The sequence below is a fragment of the Saimiri boliviensis genome, chromosome 17 (genome assembly GCF_048565385.1).
Source record: "Saimiri boliviensis isolate mSaiBol1 chromosome 17, mSaiBol1.pri, whole genome shotgun sequence".
NCBI lineage: Eukaryota > Metazoa > Chordata > Mammalia > Primates > Cebidae > Saimiri > Saimiri boliviensis.
Window position 1 is genome coordinate 1,155,296 of NC_133465.1, and position 22,854 is coordinate 1,178,149.

Here is a 22,854-nt window from a genome sequence, read left to right on the forward strand (position 1 = left end):
ATGTTTACAAATGACCAGTGTAAATAATATAAAAATGTAAGATGGAAAATTGTCTTCTCCTGCCCCTATTTCCCATGTATAGCCAGTTGACATATACCTATATGTTTGCATCCTTTGAACATTCTGTGTCAATGGAATAGACTGTTTTGCACCTTGGATTTTCTCTACCACATTCTTTTGAATGGGTATATCTACTGAATTGATATACTGTAATTTATTTAATCACTCCTCTGTTGATGAACATTTAGGTGATTGCCTGGTCCTCCCCGCCACCTGCCACTCTTTTAGTGTTACTGAATATATTATCGTGATTATTCACCACCCACAGATCCTTTGATATTCTGTCTTAGGTAGTCAGAACAGCTCATGACTTTTCCTGATTTTTAAAATTTTTTAATTTTTTTTTTTATTAGTATAGGCTAGGTGTATCACAGGTTCCAGGGCCAAGGTGTGTGTTAGGAATTATTTAGATAGATAAAGAGAATAGCCATTCAGATTATATGAGCAGTATCTGAGTATTACTGTTTACCACAAACTATTGCAAGAGTTAAAAATGTACATAAGATGTGATCGATGCCATTAAGGAGGTTACTAATAATGGCTTTGGTTGGAAACTATTAAAAAAATTTCAAAGATTACAGGCATGCTATTTTCATTAGCAGATGCCGATTCTTCTCTTTAAACCATTTTACAAAAACTAACAGAAAAACACATTGTACTCATTGGAATTTCTCTTTTCCTCTTGGTAGCAGTACTCAAAAGCAGTAAAATAACCAAGCTGAACAGAAGATAGAGCAGATGCCAGGGTTGTTTAAAGACCGGTTTTTAAAAATGATTATTATTTAGTTCTTAAATAATTGAGAATGATCTCAAAATTCAGAAAATAAGACTCTATCCAGAGTCTTTTGCACTGGCTTGATATTTATAGCATGAAGTTACTATAATTGCCTAAGGAAGTGAATTTGTTCACTTAATTGTTAATCTTAATTTGTTCTTCGTTAAAAAATACATAGCATCAAGATAAATCTTGTCTGGGTCTATTGAGCTTTGTACTGTGTTTCAGGTCTGGCTACCTGCAGTAAAGGCTAAAGGCTTGGAGATTTCAGGGACATTTACTCACCGCCAAGGGCACATCTATATGGAAATGAACTTCACCAATAAAGCTCTGCAGCATATGACAGATTTTGCAATCCAGTTTAACAAGAATAGGTAAGAAAATCTGAGTCCCTAGCTTGATGCTGAGACAATAGTTTGCCTTAGATCCAACAGAACGTTCCATTTAGCAATGGTTAAAAACTCGCATATTGGGCTGGGTGCAGTGGCTCACACCTATAATCCCAGCATTTTGGGAGGCTGAGGTGGGTGGATCATGTGAGGTCAGGAGTTTGAGAGCAGTCTGGCCAACATGATGAAACCTTGTCTCTACTAAAAATACAAAATGAGCTGGGCGTGGTGGTGGGCACCTGTAATCCCAGCTACTTGGGAAGCTGAGGCAGTTGAATCCCTTGAACCTGGGAGGCTGAGGTTGCAGTAAGCCGAGATCACAGCAGTGCATTCTAGCCTGGGCAACAGAGTGAGACACCATCTCAAAAAGAAAACCAAACCTCACGTATTTGGCAGATGCTGGATATAGAGTGAGCCCTGGCCCTTGCAAGTCTTTTCAGTTATCAGCTTCAACTCTGGAGGCCCTTGGGAGTTTTGTTGGGAAACTCATCCAAATGGGGTGAAGAAACCAGAAGTCATTTACTGTCTTGGAATCTAGGATTAGAACATTTTTGATAAAATTTTAACTGAAATCCATTTATTTGTTCAACAAATCATTGTTTAGCATTAGCATGCGCCAAACATTTCTAGATACTGGGGCTAGATTAGTGAACCAAACAAAGCTCCTGACTGGAAGTTCACATTTTGGTGGGAAAAATTAGCATATTTGGTTGGTTTCAGAAATAATAGATCCTGACCGAATAAGCACATAAATCTTGACAACCTCCTTTTAGCAATGAATTCTCTGCCTTAGTAAGGAAGAGAATATGAGGAAGTAAAACAGTAATGTCTTATTCTTTTTGAAACATCAGTGGATTTTATTCAGTTTTATGGTTCAGGAAACTGGCTGCTAGGCCTTAATGGCAGGCCCATTTATTTGTAAATGCCGGATATTTAACCCTGCATATGAAAAGTAGTCATTGGACCCTTAAAGCAGATTTAATAACATTTGTCTGTGAATTTGCATCAGTGACTGTCTGATTGATTTCTCAGCATTTGGAAACATTTTTGTACTCTGGATTTAAAGGCCAAGGCTGTTGGGAAAATAAATAAATAGGCCATGGCTGTTGGGGAAATCTGTTGTTGTAATAAAGGAAATCTGCAGATGCAGAGTCTACATTCATCTTCACCCTTTTTTTTTTTTTTCGGGAGATGGAGTCTTGCTCCGTTGTCCAGGCTGGAGTATAGTAGGGCGATCTCTGCAGCTCACTGCAACACATTTTGTTCTGTTCCATTGTTTTGTTTTTCTTCTTTGGAGTTTTCAATTACTCATTTATTGACTTTTTGTTTATCGTTTATACGCTGCTTTTCCCTCTAATCAAAAAAAAATCAAGTTTTTTGTATCAGCAAATATCCAACTCGTGTTCAGATTTTCACAGTTGTCTAACGTTTTTGTACCGTTTGTTTCATCTGAACAGGGTCCCAGTAGGGTCCCATACATTGTAATTGGTTGATAAGTGCCTTAAGTCCTCTGTTTTGTTCCTTAAAATTTATCTGTAGAAGAAATTAGGTCTTTCATGTGTGGAGTTTCCCACAATCTTTATCTTGCTGATCCTAGCTGTAAATTTGAGGCAGATCTATAGATTTGATCAGCTTTAGAGTGATCTTCTGGCAGAAATACTTCATAGTTGGTGGTGATCACAAATCCTATTTCTCTTTTAGTTTTATTTTTCTTTTTCTCATTTCCAGTCTCTGTATTTCTTACCAGGTTTACTCTGGTGTCTCCTTGTTCTTTGTAGGTCAGTCTTTTTGTCACTATCATTGTACCTTTCCTATAATTTTTTATGAATGAAATTTCATAATATAGAGTCTTGTATCTGGTTTCTTTCAATTAGCATAATGCTTTTGAAATACATATATCAGCAGTCGATTTTTCTTTTGTTGCTAAGTAATACTCCATTGATGAATTTACAGTTTGTTGACGTGCTCACAAGTTTGGGGAGTTTGGTTGTTTTCAGTTTCGTCTTCATAATAAATAAAGCTGCCGTGAACATTTGTGTACACATCTTTGGTTGGACGTATGTTTTTGATTTTCCGTGGTAAATAAATGGGAATGTTATTGCTAGGTTATATGGTAAGGTTGAGAGTTCTAGCTATTCCACATTCTCACCAATTTTAGCCATTCTTGTCGCTGTATAGTAGTGTCTCATTTTAATTTGCATTTCCCTAATGGCTGCTAATTTTAAGCTTTTTTTAAATAAACATATTGGCCATTCTTACATCTTTCGCTTAAGTATCTGTTTATTTACCTTTTGTTGTTTTTGGGGGGAGAGAGAGAATTGTCTTATTATTGAGTTGTAAAAGTTCTTCGTATATTCTGGATACAAATTCTTTGTTGCAAATATTTTTTCCCAGTCTGTGGCTTGCCTTTTCTTAATAATGTCTTCAGAAAAACAAAAGGATTTTTGTTTTGCTTTGTTTTGTTGTGTTTTGAGACAAAGTCCCGTTCTGTCACCCAGGCTGGAGTGCAGTGGCATAACCGAGGCTTACTAGTACCTCGAACTCCTGGGCTTAAGTGATTCTCCCACCTCAGCCTCCTGAGTAGTTTGTACTACACGTGTGCACCACCACGCCCAACTAATTTTTTTAATTTTTTGTAGAGACAGGGTCCTACTGTGTTGCCCCAGTTGGTCTCAAAGTCCCGGGCTCAAGCAGTCCTCCTGCCTTGGCCTCCCAAGGTGCTGGAAATACAGGGATGAGTCACTGCACCCAGTTGAAACTTTTCAATAAAGCCAAGTTCATTAGGTTTTTTTCTTTTTATGGCTTATGCTTTTTGTGTTCTAAGAAATCTGTGCTTAACCCCATGGTTATGAAGATTTTTTTGGCATGCTTTTAAATATAAGTGTTACAGTTTTTGTTCCTACGAGATCATTTTTAAATATGTTGTAAATTGTCAATGTAAAAATTTTTCCCTAATAGGTCATCTTGAAATCAGATGGCGTAAATCCTCAAACTTTGTTTCTTTTCAAAACTGTTTTGGCTATTCTTGTTCTTTTACATTTCCCCGAAAATTTTCGAATCAGCTTGTCAGTTTCTACAAAAATATTGCTGAGATTTTTATTGAAATTGTAGTGAATATGTAGATTGGTTTGGGGGAGAATTGACATCTAAACAGTATTGAGTCTTCTAATCCCTTAGCATAGTATATCTCTCTTTTTAGGTCTTTAATTTATCTTTGCAATGTTTTATAATTTTTCATGCACAAATCTTACACACCTTTTATGAGATTTAAGTATTTCAATTTTTGATGTTACAGTAAATGTTTTTTTGTTTTTTGTTTTTTTGAGACACAAGTTTTGCTCTTGTCGCCCAGGCTAAAATGTAATGGTGTGATCTCAGCTCACTGCAACCTCTACCTCCCGGATTCAAGCGATTCTCTACCCTTAGCTTCCCGAGTAGCTGGGATTACAAGTACCCACCACCATGCCCAGCTAATTTTTGTATTTTTAGTAGAGATGGGGTTTCACCATGTTAGCCAGGCTGTTCTTGAACTCCTGACCTCAGGTGATCCTCTCACCCTTGGCCTCCCAAAGTGCTGGGATTGCAGGTGTGAGCCACTGGGCCTGGCAGTAAATACTATTTTTTGTTTTAATTTTTTATTGTTGCTAGTATATAGAAATAGAATTGGTTTATATATTGAACTTGTCTCCTGCAACTTTGTTCAACTTGCTTTTTCTTTCTAGTAGCCTTTTTGTAAATTACTTAAAGTGTTACTACATAAATCATGTTATTTATGAACAGAGACAGTTTTATCTTGTCCTATTCAATCTTGTGCCTTTTATTTCTTCTCCTTGCCTGATTGTACTAACAGGACCTCCAGTAAATGTTGAGCAGGAGTGCTAAGTGTTCTAATTCATTGGGAGAAGCATTCAGTCTTTCATCATTAAGTGTGATGTTAGCCATAGATTTCTCATGAAGGTTGAGGAAGTTGCATTCTATCTCTGGTTTTCTCAGTTTTATTATGAATGGATATTAAATTTTGCCAGATGCTTCTTTTGCATTTACTGAGATGATTATGTGAACTTTTTTAGTCCATTAATATGATGGATTACATCAGTTGATTTTTCAAATGTTAGACCAACCTTGCATTCCTGGGATAAATCCTACTTGGTTAGGATGTGTTGTCTTTTTTGTGTGTATTGATGGAGTTCATTGGCAAAAAATTTTTTTACATCTATGTTCATGGTATATTTAGTCTTCATTTCTGACATGATTTATTTTTCTTATTTTTAGTCTTCATTTCTGACATGATTTATTTTTCTTATTATTTCTTTCCTGAATTGGATTGGCTCCCTTTACCATTTACTGTTACGTGATCTTCCTTGGTAGGCCAGCATTGTTGTTGTTGTTGTTTTTTTTTTTTTTTTCCAATTATGTTTTGTTTGTCATTAAGGAAGTTGTACTGCTGTCTTTCCACTTCTTATAATAATGCTTTGAATAGTTGCTGTGTTTTTACCATTTTGATACTCATATTTGAATGAGTTGGAATTTGCAGGACTAGCTATTATGAGATTTCTATAGAGGAGGAAGTTAGGCATGGTAGTTTTTTACACTTTGCTCCTCAAGAACAATTCCTTCTTTGATTTGGGGTAGCCACAACTCCTTAGCCTTTCCAAACCTAATTTGATTCCAGAAGGCTGATTTCTTCCTCAAGCCCTGTCTTTTAAGGAAGCTCTGTCTTCTAGCATGTTTATTTTCTCTTTAGAAGGTGGTGCTTTTTGAGCTCTTTTATCTTCAGGGACCCCTGGGGACTTTTCTACCTTTTTTTTTTTTTTTTTTTTTTTTTTTTCCAGTCTTGTTCATATGTTGCTCCTGTTTATCTTGGTCTACCTTGGGAATAGGGCTGTCTTCTAAGAATGGATATTTGCGGTCAGTCTCTAAGACCTGCTACTATTGCTGAGTTCCTCTGAACTTGTGCCTCCCAACTGGATCACCAGAGCATCTCACCAGTTCTGTGATAAGCTTTCTTCAACTAATAGTTTTGGAGAAGGTGAAATTACAGTTTTTTGGGGACTTTTTTCCCCTCTTTTGTTTCTCAGGTGAGCACTTGGAAGATTTGGAACTGTGCTGCTGCCATGTTTCCCAGTGTTGATCTAATAACAGAGTTTTGATGAATCAGAAGAGTTAAATGGTTTTTTGCCCTGTAACTATTATCCCTAAATGAGTGATGTGAATTCTCAAGATTATTTCATTATTACAATTTGGTACTCTAAGGTGTAGTTTATCTAGGAAAAGGAAAATATTTCTTTAGCATTCTAACTCTTGAAAGAGTACCTGTATAAACTGTTTTTTTTGAGACGCAGTTTCACTCTTGTTGCCTAGGTTGGATGCAGTGGTGTGTTCTCGGCTCAGTGCAACCTTTGCCTCCCAGGTTCCAAGTAGCTGGGATTAGAGGTGTCCACCACCATGCCCAGCTAATTTTTTTATTTTTTATTTTTTAGTAGAGATGGGGTTTCACCATGTTGGCCAGGCTGGTCTCAAACTCCTGACCTGAGGTGATCCACCTGCCTCGCCTCCCAGAGTGTTGGGATTACAGGCATTAGCCACCACTCCTGACCTGTGTAAACTCTTTAGTTAATTTTATAAATATTGTAGTCCCATCTTCCTTCCTGAGCCTATTTAGAATATAAGTTAAATATAAATTTGTATTATTTTGCTTCTTCTAGGCCTACTTTTTCCTTTTTGCTCCTTTTTTTTTTTCTTTTTTGAGATGGAGTCTCACTCTGGTACTCAGGCTGGAGTGCAACGGCACAATCCCGACTTACTCTGATCTCCACCTGCAGGCATGAGCCACCACCTGGCCTCAGGGTGGAAATTCTTAATCTTTCTTTCTCCCAATAATTATCTAAGGAAAGAATTACTAAAAATTATATTCATCAAGCCTGTCCCTCTAGTGACATTTTAAAGAGAATAAACTTTTGGAATCATAGCACTAGCAAAGCAGTTCTGTGCTTATAAATATTTTCTTTTTCCTCAAATCCATTTAATGGAAAACAGAAGTTACGATGTAACCAGTATTGCAGCAAGTTGGAATTGAGCACCTTGATTCCTGCTATCCCATTCATTTAATTGTATTAAAAATTTGTTTCCTTGCCTGTAATTCCAGCATTTTGGGAGGCCAAAGTGGCCAGATTGCTTGACCTCAGGAGTTCGAGACCAGACTGTCCAACATATTGAAACCCCATCACTACCAAAAATTCAAAAATCAGCATAGCATGATGGTGCATGCTGACTGTCCCGGCTACTTGGGGGGATAAGGTTGGAGGATCACTTAAACCTGGGAGGTGAGGGCTGTTGTGAGCTGAGATCATGCCACTTTGCTCCAGCCTGGGTGACAGAGTAAGACCCTGTCTCAAAAAAAAAAAAAAAATTTCTATAAATGGGGCAAAATACCCTTAAAACCCAAAGATATGGCTGAATCCTGCCTCTTGATTAACCCCTGTAATATATCCTCTCTTCTAGCTTTGGTGTCATCCCCAGCACTCCTCTGGCCATCCATACACCACTGATGCCAAACCAGAGCATTGATGTCTCCCTGCCTCTCAACACCTTGGGCCCAGTCATGAAGATGGAACCTCTGAATAACCTGCAGGTCAGAGTTTTACTTCACTCAGGTGGTACAAATTAATATCTTGCCAATTTTTTTTTTTTTTTTTAAGATGGAGTCTTGCTCTGTTGCCCAGGTTGGAGTGTAGTGATGCGATCTCAGCTTGCTGCAACCTCCACCTCTCAGATTCAAGCGATACTCCTGCCTCAGCCTCCCAAGTAGCTGGAATTACAGGCACACGCCACCACACCTGGCTAATTTCTGTATTTTTAGTAGAGACAGAGTTTCACCATATTGGCCAGGCTGATCTCAAACTCCTGAAATCAAGTGATCCACCCGGCTCAGCCTCCCGAAGTGCTGGGATTCCAGGCGTGAGCCACTGCACCTTGCCCAGCTTTTCATTTACATGTAAAAAAGTCCCTCTTTCTTCCTTAGGTTGAGTTAGTCATGGAATAGGGTTTGAAATTAAATCTTTGTGAAGGAGAGTTTTATGTCTTGTTTTTAAGAAAAACAACAGTCATGCATTGGCATAGATACTCGTTATTTTACTCAACAAGCATTTAAAAACTTTTTTTCTTCTTATTTGTAAACCTTTTTTCCTTAAGACTTTTATAGCAAAATTTGAATGCCATTTATAAAAGAAGAGATTTATATAGAGGTTATCACTGAACACTGGACCACAGGTAGTTAGGCTGTTTGGATTTAAATGCCCCATTAGTATGTATTTATGTTAAGTATAACAGCATCTTAGAGGAATTTTATCTGGTCTACAAGAGTCTCTTTATCTGGAAAACACTGAATTGTTTAGAATGCTTGGGTATCAGCTTAAAGTTGCATTCAGTTTTCACCTACCTTAAAGTGTCTTTTGAAATATAAACCCTATGGGTGTCAGGCAACATGAAGGCAGAGCAGTAAGCTCATAAGTCAGAGCTGTAGCAACGCTGCAGGTTGCTAGTAGTTATGGTTTTAATTTTCCTAAGGTCAGGAAGAAAGCCTTGGATGTCCCGGAAATGGGGAACTATAAACAATCCCTACACAAAGCAGAGACCGTGGAGGGGCAGCTCCCTCAAAGAAGAGCTAGAAAAATGTTTTCGCCACCCGCCAAAAATGACAGGAAAGTTCTGAGCAGGGTTCTGGGTAAAGGCCCCTTGTGAGAAATTCAAGGCCCAATCAATACTATATATGAGTTATATAGTCCAGATTTACACTATTTATGTAGGTATAGTAACCTCCAAATCAAATAAATTAATGTATGATCGGCCCAGGTCTGATAAAACCTGGAGTCCTGTCCGAAGCAAATACAAGCAGCCCTTTAGCAACAGTTATAAAATTTAGGGCCTTCAGGACCCCCAACTGAAAAGGAAATTTGTACTGAAAGTGAGCTTACAATTTAATAGGAGAGAGACAGAAAGATGCACTGTGAAGGACAGTCAACATTGCAAAAGAAGGACTGGTACTGCCCGCACTCCCACTAAGAAATTAAGATAGAACAGTCTGAATGGGACTATGAAATAGATTTAAAATGATGAAAGAAAAATGTCAACTTTCCACTTTCCAGTCAAGACAGGTGGGATCCCATTACATAATCTTCTAGAAATACCAGTGTGATAACACTAGTACTGATGGTGAGACTTCAAGAGTAAATTATCTTGGATTAAAACTAAACATTCTACAGTCATTTAAATACTAGCACAACAGGCCTGTTTGCCAGTTCACTAACTACCTTGTTGCCACAGTAGTTGACTGCCCTTTTTTTCGGCAAAGGGAATAACGATTTAGAGGGTAGATGAGTGAGTCACAATATAACTTGGCTCAGACTAGAAGAATAAAGCAAGGATTACTATGCAGATGGAATTGGCTGTTACTATGATGACAGTAATGTGTAAAGGGGCTTTTCCAGCACAGGATCCTGAAGAAACTTAACCCAAATCTACATCTGTTCCCTTTTCATCGAAATCTAACCTCCCATTGGCCACAGAGCCTCAAGCCTAATATTTGAGGACAGTCAGCATGCATGCAAGAATGCTTTACCTCATCAGTAGGAAAGAGAATTTGGGTCACAGAAACCAGGGCAAATTTCTGCTCTTAAAATGAAAAGAAAAAAAGAAACAGTAAACAGATTAATGAATGTCCATTTACTTCCTATTGGCATTTCCATTTGACTAACTCCTGAGTAGGAAACCTCATAAGAGAAGTTGAATCTTAGTCCAGCCCTTCCCTCAAAAGTATCGATATGATATTAGAGCTAGCAGGTTTTAATTTTCATAAACCCGATATTATAAAAAGCAAACTTTAAATTTTTCCATCCATAGTTAACTACTGAATTTTCAAGTTTCCCCCATGGATTCTCTTCTTTTGGGGAATGTCATAATTGTGGCTGTTTTCTCATTAATTGGCATTTCCCAATGGAGGTGATAAACAAAACTGGAGAAAAATTTTTCCCCCTCTGAACAGCTCTAGTTAGTGTGTACTGGTGAGAGTTGAAACCAGTGGCTGCTTAGAGATGTGTAGGGTACTTTAGATTTCAGCCTCCATTCTGCCCTTTTCCCCATATGAACAAGAAGAAAATCAAAACATAATTCCAACAAGGTTAAACTATATAGATCCAGATAAAGCCAGGTAAAGATTGATCTAGCTTTTAAATGTATTTGTATAATGTTTAGGTTCAAGAGCTCATGTGGGAAAATTCGTATTTTTCTAGTACTCCAGACCATCAGGAAAGAAAATGTGTTTGGGGATTGAGGAAATGAAATTTTGAATTACATATGTGTTTTAGCTGTTTTGGCTAATTTAATATCAATGTGTAGAACAATAAAATCAAGCCCAGATGCCAGAACTGCAGTATAAAACTTATTATAAAAACTTTTCATCAAAACACTCATTAAACTACTTATCGGCTTACAGACTATTTGAAACAATATTTTAAAAAGTCAAAAAAGATACCATTCATTCTTTTTTTTTCCTTTGAGACAGAGTTTCGCTCTTTTCACCCAGGCTCAATTGCAATGGCGTGATCTCAGCTCACTGCAACCTCAGCCTCCAGGGTTCAAGTGATTCTCCTGCCTCAGCTTCCCAAGTAGCTGGGATTATAGGTGCCCGCCACCATGCCCAGCTAATTTTTGTATTTTTAGTAGAGACGGGGTTTTGCCATGTTAGCCAGGCTGGTCTCGAGCTCCTGACCTCAGGTGATCCACCCACCCACCACCTCTGCCTCCCATAGTGCTGAGATTACAGGTGTGAGCCACCATGCCCTGCCCATTTATTCTTAAAATGTAGAATACATTATGCCTCAAATATGGGAATTAAATGCATAGTAGAAATTTGAATCTGGAAGAATTTTTCTACTATACTGACAGTGACTGTAAAAGCTTTTGTGAATCAACTTATAAACATTATACAAAGCCAAGTTAAGCTTTGTATAATGGAAGCGTCTTGAGTTTATTTATATTATATAATTATATTCCTTAAAAGAAAATTGATTCTGTTTAAATAAAGCAAAAACCTTAATAAATGTCTAAATGTATTTCCTCTAAATGAGTTTTCTCTGACTCTGATGTCCTTGTTTTTCATTTCATCTGTTAGTTGTGCTTAGAAACGTTTTCCCAATGAACTTCTTCAAACTTGACACCTGGCAAGTGACTGCTTTTTCGAGTCGGTGTCTGCAAGAAGACAGTGGAATTATGAGTTAACATGTGTTCATCGCCAGGGTAATAATGCTCATGGTCTTTATATAGATGCTGCAGAGTTCCCACAGCTGCATGGCTTCTTTTTTCACAGGGCCATAAACTCTTACAAGAACATTGATAGCATCATTCTTTCAAGTTTCATCTTTTGGCTTTTATCAGGGTGATAAAGGCACAGTTTAAAGAGTCAACTAATGCTACAGTTATTTAAGAAAAACCCAGTCCCCAGACTTTCTTCCCTAATAAGACCTCCAATAATCTCCTTCCACAAAGCCAATTTCTTTCACCTCTTTTGATTCTTTTGATAATTACCTAAGTAACATGCTAATATTGGGACTCCTGGATTTTTCTTTATTTTTATTTTTTTGAAATAGGGTCTCACTGTGTAACCCAGGCTGGTGGTGCAGTCATGGCTCACTGCAGCCTCCACCTCCTGGGCTCAAGCGATCCTCCCACCTCAGCCTCCTGAATAGCTGGGACCACAGGAGCACAACAGCACACCCAGCTGATTTATATATTTTTTAAGTTTTTGTAGAGAGAGGGTCTGCATTGCCTTGGCTGGTCTCAAATTCCTGGGTCACGCAGTCCTCCCACCTTGACTTCCCAAAGCACTGGGATTACAGGTGCGAGCCATCGTACCCAGCTGGATTTTTCTAAGTATTCCTGTCTATCTCCCCACTCACTGCCATTATCTATATACTTTTCATATTCCCATTTTTCTGATACAATTATCTTGGAATTTATTTAAATCCATGTTCACCAGAGGTACTACCAGCCCGAAGCCTTTGAGAATTCTGTAGTGGTATTGGCAATCCATCTGTTTTCCAGGTACAAAGATTTTGTTGCTGTTTTATCTTTTTCTTACTATCCCTATGAATGTATACCTTGAAATTTTTTATCTTCCTTTAATTATGGCAGAAGTTTTTCCAGGAGAAAGGAAACTTAAATGTGATTTTTCAATCTACTCTGTCTCCCTAGAGGTCTGATAGCACCTTAAAAATTCTTTCCAGGCTGGGTGCCATGGCTCACTCCTGTAATCCCAGCACTTTGGGAGGCCAAGGTGGGCAGATCATGAAGTCAAGAGATTGAGACCATCCTGGCCAACATAGTGAAACCCCATCTCTACTAAAAATACAAAAATTAGCTGGGCGTGGTGGCATGCACTTGTAGTCCCAGCTACTCTGGAGGCTGAGGCAGGAGAATTGCTTGAACCCAGGAGGCTGAGGTTGCAGTGAGCCAAGATCACACCACTGTACTTCAGCCTGGTGAAGTGAGATTTTGTCTCAAAAAAAAAAATATATATATTCTTTTCTTCCTGCTATACAACTTTATCATTAGGAACCTTAGAGGTGAACCTGTGGAGAAAGAATTGACCCTTTCCCATATATAGTTTTTGTTGCCCGTCTCTTTATTGCCTTTAAATCTCACATAAACATTGTCAAATAAGAGGCCGAACATTAATTAGGGAAAAGAAATAGATACAATGTCTCTTGTTTTTTGTCTTTGAATGTCTTTCTAAAACAAGGCAGATTTATCAGCTCTGTTCCTTTAACCTTTGATTAGGGCAGAAAGTGCTGAAGACGCTAGCTGCAAAGGACACGATCTTAAAATCCTATTTATTCATGTCCTAAGCTCATTGCCAGCCAAATTTTGCTAGTGTGTGGCTCTGAGGAAATTCCGTCCCTTGCTACTCCTACATTGACGTTCCAGCCTGTGAGACAGTCAGTTGCAGATGGCACTTGTCCCTGATATTTCATGTCCCACATATGTCCTTTCACACTCAGAAAGCCCACAGCTATAGCTATTGTACCAGAAAATCTGGTAAACACTTCCAAATGGAAGACCTTTTCAGCAGCTTCCATCAAATGAAGCAAACCAGCTTGGCATTTGCTGACTTTTCTTGACTGTTGTGCAAGCCAAACAAGTCAGTGTTGAAGCCTCCTTTGGTCTTCCAAGATCCATAATTGAGGACTGCACACTCTAATTGCATTGGTAGGACTACGATGCTGCTTGAATAGACAATGAGTCCTTGAAGTGGTGGATCTTTTGGGAACTATTTAGAGATTCCCAGGTCAGACAGATAGATCCAATGCTGCATCTACTATCCAAATGATCCCTGTAGACCTAAAAATACCCTACCTAAAATATTCCATAAGCAGTATATAGGTACTGGAGTCTCAATTATGAAAGATTAAAATATTTGGCTGTCAAAAAATAAAATAGAAAATTACTTACTGTGATTACTACTTCCAGTTTGACATATTCTTCATGGCTCATCAGGACTATAAACATATCTCATCTCAGAAAATGTATTACATATTAGATATTCCTTTTTTACTAGATTGTCCTTAGTGAGAACACTCCTTTATCCTTTTTGTCGAGATAGTTGAGATTCTACTAAGCTGTATTTTTTGTCGTTCTGTAACTAGCATTCAAATGCTGGTTTCTGGGATCTTTTAGCAATATATCTATTAATAATAACTGTCCTGCTTGAATGGCCACACAGAAGCAATCAGAAAGAGTCCTGTATTCTGACAAGGGTGGTCTGATGGATCAGAAATCTGTCCTCAAAGGCAGGAGACAGTTAAACACCCAAACTTAGAAGCCCGTGCTGATACCTGAGAAAGGATAATGAATTTGACACAGTAGTTCTAAAATGGTTAATAAAAGTGATTTGTGGGCTTTTTTGTTGTTAAATTCACAGCCATCTTTTTATCATGATTATGAGTTAGGAGTTAATGATGGATAATAGAATCAGTTTTATGTTTCTAGTTTGATAAATGATTAGAAATAGATTTAACTTTGTGGTCTTTAAATTTAACTTTGCGATGCAGTAGGGGACTTTGAATTCTGGATGGCAAGTAACTACCTCTTTGTAGTCCCTGTGTTCTCATTATGGCTCATTATCTCCTGCCTTAAGGTATGTTATAGGTTGGAATTACAGAGAACTCACTCAGATTTTTTTCCTCAGCAAGGCTGAATTTGAGAACCATACCCTGCTCTCCTTCACGTTTACTCTCTCATATTTTGCTATAGCATGATGTTTAATGAGATAGGGAAAAAGGTGCATTATTCATAGTTTTTTAATGAAGGGGTTATGTATAGGCTTTGTAGTATTAAGGTCCGTACATATTTAAATAAAACTACAGAAAAGGTTTGAGCCATGTGAACATGTACACATAAAGAATGTAAAATCTCATAGTTGGAAGAGATGGCCTTTAATTTTGTCTGTTTCAAACCCCATCTGTTTTTGATGGAATTCACTCTATGTATGTTGGCAGTGATGGGAATATCAGTGTATACATGAATACCACTGGTGATTTACTAACCTAAATGACCATTCTGGCTTCTTAAAACCATTAGAGAGTTGTTTATTTGGTGTTTTTTGTTTTTGCTCTTGATTTTTTGTTTGAAAGACAAAGTTTCGCTCTTGTTGCCCAGACTGGAGTGCAATGGTAGATCTTGGCTCACTGCAACCTCCACCACCTGGGTTTAAGCAGTTCTCCTGCCTCACCCTCCTGAGTAGCTGGGATTATAGGTGCCCACCACCATGCCCAGCTAATTTTTGGATTTTTAGTAGAGATGAGATTTCACCACGTTGGCCAGGCTGGACTCAAAGTGTTGACCTCAAGTGATCTGCCTACCTCAGCCTCCCAAAGCACTGGATTACAAGCCTAAGCCACCACACCCAGCCGAGACTTGTTTGTATGAAATAAAATGTCTTCCTTTAGGTTCTATCTATAGATCCTAGTTATACATTTTGAGATTTTTACAGATAAGTTTCTGAATCAAGGCACCCAGGGCCTGAAAGTCAAACTGGTGGGCCTGTAATGAAAACATACTTCAGTATGAATTTCTTTTCTTTTTTTTTTTCTACTTCAGGAAAGCCTAAATTTATGGAAGCATATACATATATATATATATATATATACACACACACACATATATATATACACACACACACATATATATATATATATATATATATATATATCTATATATATATATATATGTCAGTTTTATTGTTCTAATTTTAGAAGAAAAGACATTGAGAAGGAGGGACCCTGGTAAATGTAGTTGGAATGAGTTACAGTTTGGAGACTGAAGGAAAATATTATCTAATCACTTTTGAAAAGTGTGTGAATGAAAGATGATCCTTGACTCAGTAGCAGCCTTCCTTCCCAGGAACCCCTGAAGGAGCTGAAGGGCAAGTACTTAGAACAGGAAAGCACAGAACTTCTCGATTCCATGGCTCCCACTGTGCTCCTGACAGTAATTTCAGCCCCTCTGTATGACCTGCTTCCCCAGCGGAACTACCCAGAGGCAGCATCTCTGTTCAGTGGCCCGCCCGTCTGTCCGGTCGTCTGGACAGCCACGTGTCGCCCTTTTGTCCATGGAAGGTTGTACTGTCTACCAGGCAGAACAAAGGCACAACCGTGAACCCATTTGATTTCTGACTTGCAGCTAACTGATCCGAGAATGTACGCTTAATATCTAGAACCTAGATTTGATTCTAGGTCAGTTTTACCCATAGATTGAAAAAGCAGTTACGTTCCTTCACTCCTATTACCACCTATTATTACTGAAGTCTGTTCTTTTATTGAATTTCTACTAGGTCTTCTATGGCATACTAAATTAGAGTGGAATAGCTCATCACTTTAACAGTTTTCTAGTCTAGCCTTCACCATTTTATGATTTAGTACAGTATGTATTGAATGTTTCTATTTGTTTTTTTCAGTTAGGGTCTCACTCTGTTTCCCAAGTTGGAGTTCAGTGGCACAAACATAGCTCACTGCATTCTTGACTTCCCAGGCTCAAGCGATACTCCCACCGTAACCTCCCAAGTAGCTGGGACTACAGGTGCATGCCACCATGCCTAGCTAATTTTTTATTTTGTTTTATTTTTTGTAGAGTTGAGGACTCGCCGTTTCCCAGGCTGATTTTGAACTCATGGCTCAAGCTATCCACCTGCCTCAGCCTCCCAAAGTGCTGGAATTACAGGTGTGAGCCACTGCACCTGGCCTAAATGTATTTTTAAAGTTTAACAGTAAGCCCTGCAGAGCAAATAATAGCTCAAGTTGTCCCTCAGCCCCCCTCTTCCTACCCCCAGCTATTAACATAAACAATATTTGAAGGTGAAACAGCAGCAACCAAGGGCACATCAGCCAGTACATGTAGCTGTGTAGCTGTGTAGCTGTCATTAAAGGGAAAAAGAGAGATTGGTGCCTTTGAGCTTATCTGTCAGGCAGGGTGAAGGGCCTGTGAAATTATTGCTGGCTGTTTCTGGCAACTGTAACTATATAGAGTGGTTGTGTTGTAGGCTGCTAGAAGAGGAGAGGATTAGGGCCCAGTAATAAGGATTTCTGAATAGTAACTGGGTTGGTCAGTATAGTAACACAGGTGGGTTATACGTTGGCAGAAAGCAGTCACATATACATTTGCTATACATTATTTATTTAACTTATAAAACTTTTAAAATGAGGAAGCTAACCAGGAGTAGGAACAGATGCGGTGCATTTTAGCATTATTTTCCCTTGACCCTGGGTTCTCTGTGAGGCACACAGCTGCCAGTGACATAGGTATGGTCCCATCAGAGTCGTAAAAGTTGCTTAATTCTTGCTCTACCACTGGTCTGTTACACTCAGGCCACCCTCAGGTAACTTATAGCAAATGTATATGTGACTGCTTTCTGCCAGTGTGTAACCCACCTGTGATACTATACTGACCAACCCAGTTACTCTTCAGAACCCTCTATTACTGGGCCCTAAGCCTCTCCTCATCTAGCACCTACAGCAGAATTACTCTATATAATTTCAGTTGCCAGAAACAGCCAGCAGTGATTTCACAGGTCCCTCAGCCTGCTTGACAGCTAAGCCCAAAGGCACCAGTCTTTCCTTTTCCCTTTAATGACAGCTACCTGTACTGGCTGATGTGCCCTTGGTTGCCAGTGTCTCATCTTTGAATACTGTTTATGTTAATAGTGGGGGTGGGGTGGGGCTGAGGGACGACTTGAGCTATTTGCTATTTAGGGTTTACTGTTAAACTCAGGTAACCCTGAGTATAACCAGCCAGTGGTTTAGCAAGAATTAACAAACTTTCAGCTGCCCACCTGGAAGAACTTACAGTAATAGTTTCTCAGCAGAAAAGGCAAAATCCTACCAAAGGTCTCCAGGACTCTGGGTGATGTAGCTACGCCTTTCTCTCCCTCCTTTACTCGTTGACTTCATCTTCCCTTTCACTGTAGCTACTCTGGCCTCCTCACTGATCTTAGAATAGGGGATGCTGCCAACTCATGACCTTTTAATTGACTGTTGTCCTTGTCTGGAATGTGCCTTCTCCCAATCTCCATATCTGTATGGCTTCCTTCCTTCCTTTAGGTCTCTACTAAAATAATACCAAAAAAGAGAATAGGATGATAGTTACCAGAGGCTGGGAAAGATGGTGGTCAGGGAAATGAAGAGAAGATTAATGGGTGCAAAATTAGATAGAAGAATAAGTTGTGTGGGGTTTTTTTGTTTTGTTTTGTTTTGTTTTGAAGTCTCACTCTGTCACCCAGGCTGGAGTGTGGTGGTGCCACCTTTGGCTCACTGCAATCTTCACCTCCCAGGTTCAAGCAAGTATCTCAGCCTCCCGAGTAGCTGGGATTACAGGTGCCTACCACCACTCCCAACTGATGTTTATATTTTTATTAGAAACAAGAGTTTTACTATGTTGGCCAGGCTGGTCTTGAACAACTAACTTGAAGTGATCTGCCCACCTCAGCCTCCCCAGATGCTGGGATTACAGGCCTGAGCCACCATGCCTAGCTAAATAGTACCTTTTTAATAAGATTTCCTCACTTCACTCCTAGTACTGCCAACCTTCCTTATTTTTACCCCATAGCATTTCATTATATTTTAAATACGTCTTAATTATTTAGTATCACCTCCTGCCCCTCTCCTGCTAGAATGCAAATTCCAAAGGGGCAGCAGTTTTGTCTGTGTTTTTTTTCCTCCACTGCTGTGTCCCCCAGTGCCTGGAACAATGCCTGGCACACAGTAGGTGCTCGATAAATATTTGTTGTTGAATGAGTCTTTTTGCTTTTGTTTAAGAAAGTATTAACCAGGCCAAGCACAGTGGCTCACACCTATAATCCCAGCACTTTGAGCGGCTGAGGCAAGCAGATCACCTGAGGTCAGGAGTTCAAGAGCAGCCCAGCCAACGTGGTGAAACCCCGTCTCTACTAAAAAATACAAAAATTAGCCAGGTGTGGTAATGGGCACCTGTAGTCCCAGCTACTTGGGAGGCTGAGGCAGGAGAATCACTTGAACCTGGGAAGTGGAAGTTGCAGTGAGCCAGGATTACACCATTGTACTCCAGCCTGGAAAACAGGAGCGAAATTCCATCTCAAGAAAAAAAGAAAAAAGAAGAAGAAAATATTAACCAACATCAGATTCATCTAGTTCTGGAACCAAACTAAGTAAGGCTATCTCTTCATCTTAACAGAGTATCCCCAAACACAGCCTCTGCCTGTTGTTTCTCAGCAGCCTTGCATTCTGTCCTCTGACTATGATTTAATACCCTTTTATCTGGGTAGGTCTGGTCCTGGTCCCAAGTTTAATCTGAAGACTGTAATTACAAATTTCATTTTCTCAAGTAGGCAGAGCGAATTTTAGAAGCTATTGCTTCCTTTACTCTGTTTATTGATATTAGGAAAGGCAAGATCACAGCACATTAATGGACCCTATTTTCAAAATTGGAGATGACTAGGAACATAGAACATGTTAATCATGCTCACATTTTGGAAAAAAAATTTTTTTAAGACAGTCTTCCTCTGTCATCTAGGCTGGAGTGCAGTGGCACAATCTTGGCTCACTGCGGGTGATTCTCTTGCCTCAGCCTCCCGAGTAGCTGTGAGTACAGACACCCGCCACCATGCTCAGCTAATTTTTTGTATTTTTAGTAGAGACAGGTTTCACCATGTTGGCCATGCTGGTCTTGAACTCCTGACCTCTGGTGATCTGCCTGCCTCAGCTGACAGTTTAATCCAAAGTATTCTAAAGCAGTGTCTTCATACCACTTTGCAATCTTAGTCTAAGCTTTTTTTTTTTTTTTTTTTTTTTTTGAGATAGAGTTTCACTCTTGTTGCTCAGGCTGAAGTGTAATGGCGCGATCTCAGTTCACTGCTGCCTCCGCCTCCTGGGTTCAAGCAGTTCTCCTGCCTCAGCCTTTTGAGTAGCTGGGACTCAGGCATGTGCCACCACACCTGGCTAATTTTTATATTTTTAGTAGAAACGGAGTTTCTTTGTGTTGGTCAGGCTGGTCTCAAACTCCTGACCTCAGGTGATCCCCCCATCTCAGCTCGGCCTCCCAAAGTGCTGGGATTACTGGAATTACAGGCGTGAGCCGCCATGCCCAGCCTACAATCTTCATCTAATCTTTAGTGTTCTGGAGACGTAACTTGCTGACATTTCTAATTCATGGTCTACGTTATTTGAAAATTTTTCAAGACTGAGGTTAAGCAGATCTCAGTCAAATGGGGACTACAGGAGAAGTCACAGTATTTCGGTTTCAGTGTCTTTCGGTTTCTTTTGACTTCCTTTGGAATCAAAGCTTACTAAGAGAAATTGGCTGTTAGGAGCTCATTGCCTTTTTAAAGCCCAATAATTACATGTGCTACTAGAGGATTTACAATTTTAGAGATCATCTGGAAGCTCTGTTCAAAGCTTTCATTTCTAGTTCTGAAAACTGTTTAAATATGGAAACTTCAAATGCTGAAGTACATGTTAGGGACGTGGAACCACTGCTAATCTGTCAAATTTTCCCTATAAAGGGTTCCACTGTATATATTAGTGACAATGAACAATCTCCTAGTGTGTCCTGAGAATACATCAATATGGCTTCATACTCAGGATGAACAGCAGTTTGTTATCATTTCAGGCCTCCTCAGCTATCACGTAATCCACCTGATCTATTGGGTAGACTAAGAAAGAATATGGGAAGATTGTTGTTCTTTGGATCCTAGCTGTGAAAGTGAACTAAAGATGCTGTTCAGGTTAAAATTTAATTCACACTGGAAGGAAAGTCAGTTGACATTTCCTGTGGTTCGTGACTCTTTGTGCTGTGTTTTTAACTATATCAGATATTGTCTAATATCATAGATTGACCTTTCTGTTTTTTCAGGATCTCTGAGAATTCCCAGATAATGTATTGGTCAATGGAGTTTGAAATGTTATTTAAACTTAAGATCACCAGCTACCGTGGCTCATCCATGGTGCAATCCCAGCACTTTGGAAGGTCAAGGTGGGAGGATGGCTTGGGTCCAGGAGTTTGAGACTAGCTTGGGCAGCATAGTAAGACTAGTAAGACCCTGTCCCTATAAAAATAACAAAGTTAGCCAAGCATGGTGGCACACACCTGTAGTTTCAGCTATTCATGAGGCTGAGATGGGAGGATTGCTTGAGCACAGGAAGTCAAGGCTACAGTGAGCTGTGATCATGCCTCCACACTCCAGCCTGGGTGACAGAGCAAGACCCTGTATCAAAAAAGAAATTAAAATAAAAATAAACTTGCCGGGCGCGGTGGCTCAAGCCTGTAATCCCCAGCACTTTGGGAGGCCGAGGCGTGTGGATCGCGAGGTCAAGAGATCGAGACCATCCTGGTCAACATGGTGAAACCCCGTCTCTACTAAAAATACAAAAAAATTAGCTGGGCATGGTGGCGCGTGCCTGCAGTCCCAGCTACGCAGGAGGCTGAGGCAGGAGAATTGCCTGAACCCAGGAGGCGGAGGTTGCGGTGAGCTGAGATCGCGCCATTGCACTCCAGCCTGGGTTACAAGAGCGAAACTCTGTCTCAAAAAAAAATAAATAAAAATAAACTTAAGATGGTAGATATCTTTTGGCATTGACTAGGAATGCAGAACTACATGTCAGTTTAACTCCAGTACCTAGCAGAAAGGGCCACTACTGTTTGAGTCTCAGATGACATATATCACACAGTTGGAGTTAGTACCATTAAAAACCTGTCACTCAGAGCCATCCCCCTAGGATCTGTTGACTAGGTTGTGTGGTACTTAAAACACATCTGAATCATCATTCCTCAGAGAACTGGAGATGGTTGACGTCACTGCCTGGTCCTAGCCTGGACCAGTCTGCAAATAATCTTTCCAAAAGCTAAATGGAGAAGAGGAATAAAAGAAAAAAAATTCTTCAGAAACGTGGAAAGGTCACAAGTGACGTTGTGGAAGAGTAGACGGTATAATCTCAAAGGCGAGTCCTGTACTACTTGACTTGGTTTTCCTTGTGGCAGTGCCTCCTTTGGTTACCTGTGGTGAGAGGTCAGGGAAGAGGCCTCATTTGCCGCAGTTCAGACTGAGTTCATCTTGTACCTTTTTATAGTACTTTTGAGGGTACTGGAACAAGGTTTGAATATTAATACAGCCTTTTCCTCTCCAGCTGTCCCACCATAAAGAGATTGTAGCTCCTGCAGCAGGCTTCCTATACTATGGAAAGAAACTAATTGCTGGTTACAGGCTGAAGCTGACAGGTTTCTCTTGCCTCAGCAGCCACTTAAAGTAACTTTTAATAAATCATTGTTATTATTAAGCCTTTATAGCCCACTTTTGTGTTTTCAAAGTGCCTTATAATTTCTGTTTGCTTTCCTGTTGATGCCCATAAGAAGCAAGTTAATATTGTTATGCTCGCATGTTGCACATGACATACCAAAAGAACAGAGGATTAGGTAATCTGTTTCTGTACCATCTATGATCTGCTTTGGGCATCCTAAAGCAGAAGCTGAGGTGTGCATTCCATTCCTTCACTCATTGAACCCGTTTTCTCACTGCTTGCTTTGGTGTGAATGTATTGTGGCTTTTATTCTTTTTTGACTGCAGCTTAGAAATGTATTTTAAATAGTGTATACACACACAGACACACACACACACACAAAATACATAAGACAACAGTTTCAGGAAACATTACTTACTACTCTTCATGAGATGAACTGTGATATTTTTTATTTTTATTTTTTTAATGCCAATTTCAACCCATTCTGTTACTTTTAAGAACCACCAATTGGTCATGACCCACCAAGCTAGGGATACTTGAAGCTAAAGAATACACAATAGCACATTTTCCTAGAGCATCAGTATTACTCAAAGGTAAAGGGAGAAACACATTTTTATCTTAAAAAAATGTATATGGATACATTATGGATTTTAGCATGGAACTTCAAAGAGATTTTGTTCTTACGATAGACTGCTTCATATTATACCCCTAATCTTGACCCTTCCCCCTGCCTCCTCCCCATTATGTATCCATTCTTTCCTCTTCTGTTAAGGGAAATACACTAGAAAAATGTGAGAGGTACTGACCTCCCTTTGGG

The 22,854-nt window shown here is 39.4% G+C and overlaps 1 protein-coding gene across 5 annotated transcripts in view; it reads left to right on the forward strand.

Moving 5' to 3' along the window:
- Positions 1 to 22,854, forward strand: part of AP2B1 (adaptor related protein complex 2 subunit beta 1) — a 130,759-nt gene that overhangs the window by 85,714 nt on the left and 22,191 nt on the right. For 4 of the 5 annotated variants that reach the window (XM_003929040.4, XM_010339660.3, XM_003929041.4 and 1 more), the window contains 2 exons: positions 1,064 to 1,209; positions 7,726 to 7,855. In XM_003929040.4, coding sequence (XP_003929089.2) covers positions 1,064 to 1,209; positions 7,726 to 7,855 — 276 coding nt within the window. Of the gene's footprint in view, positions 1 to 1,063; positions 1,210 to 7,725; positions 7,856 to 7,946; positions 14,013 to 22,854 lie in introns of those variants that run through there. The other variant, XM_074388030.1, reaches the window with a different exon arrangement.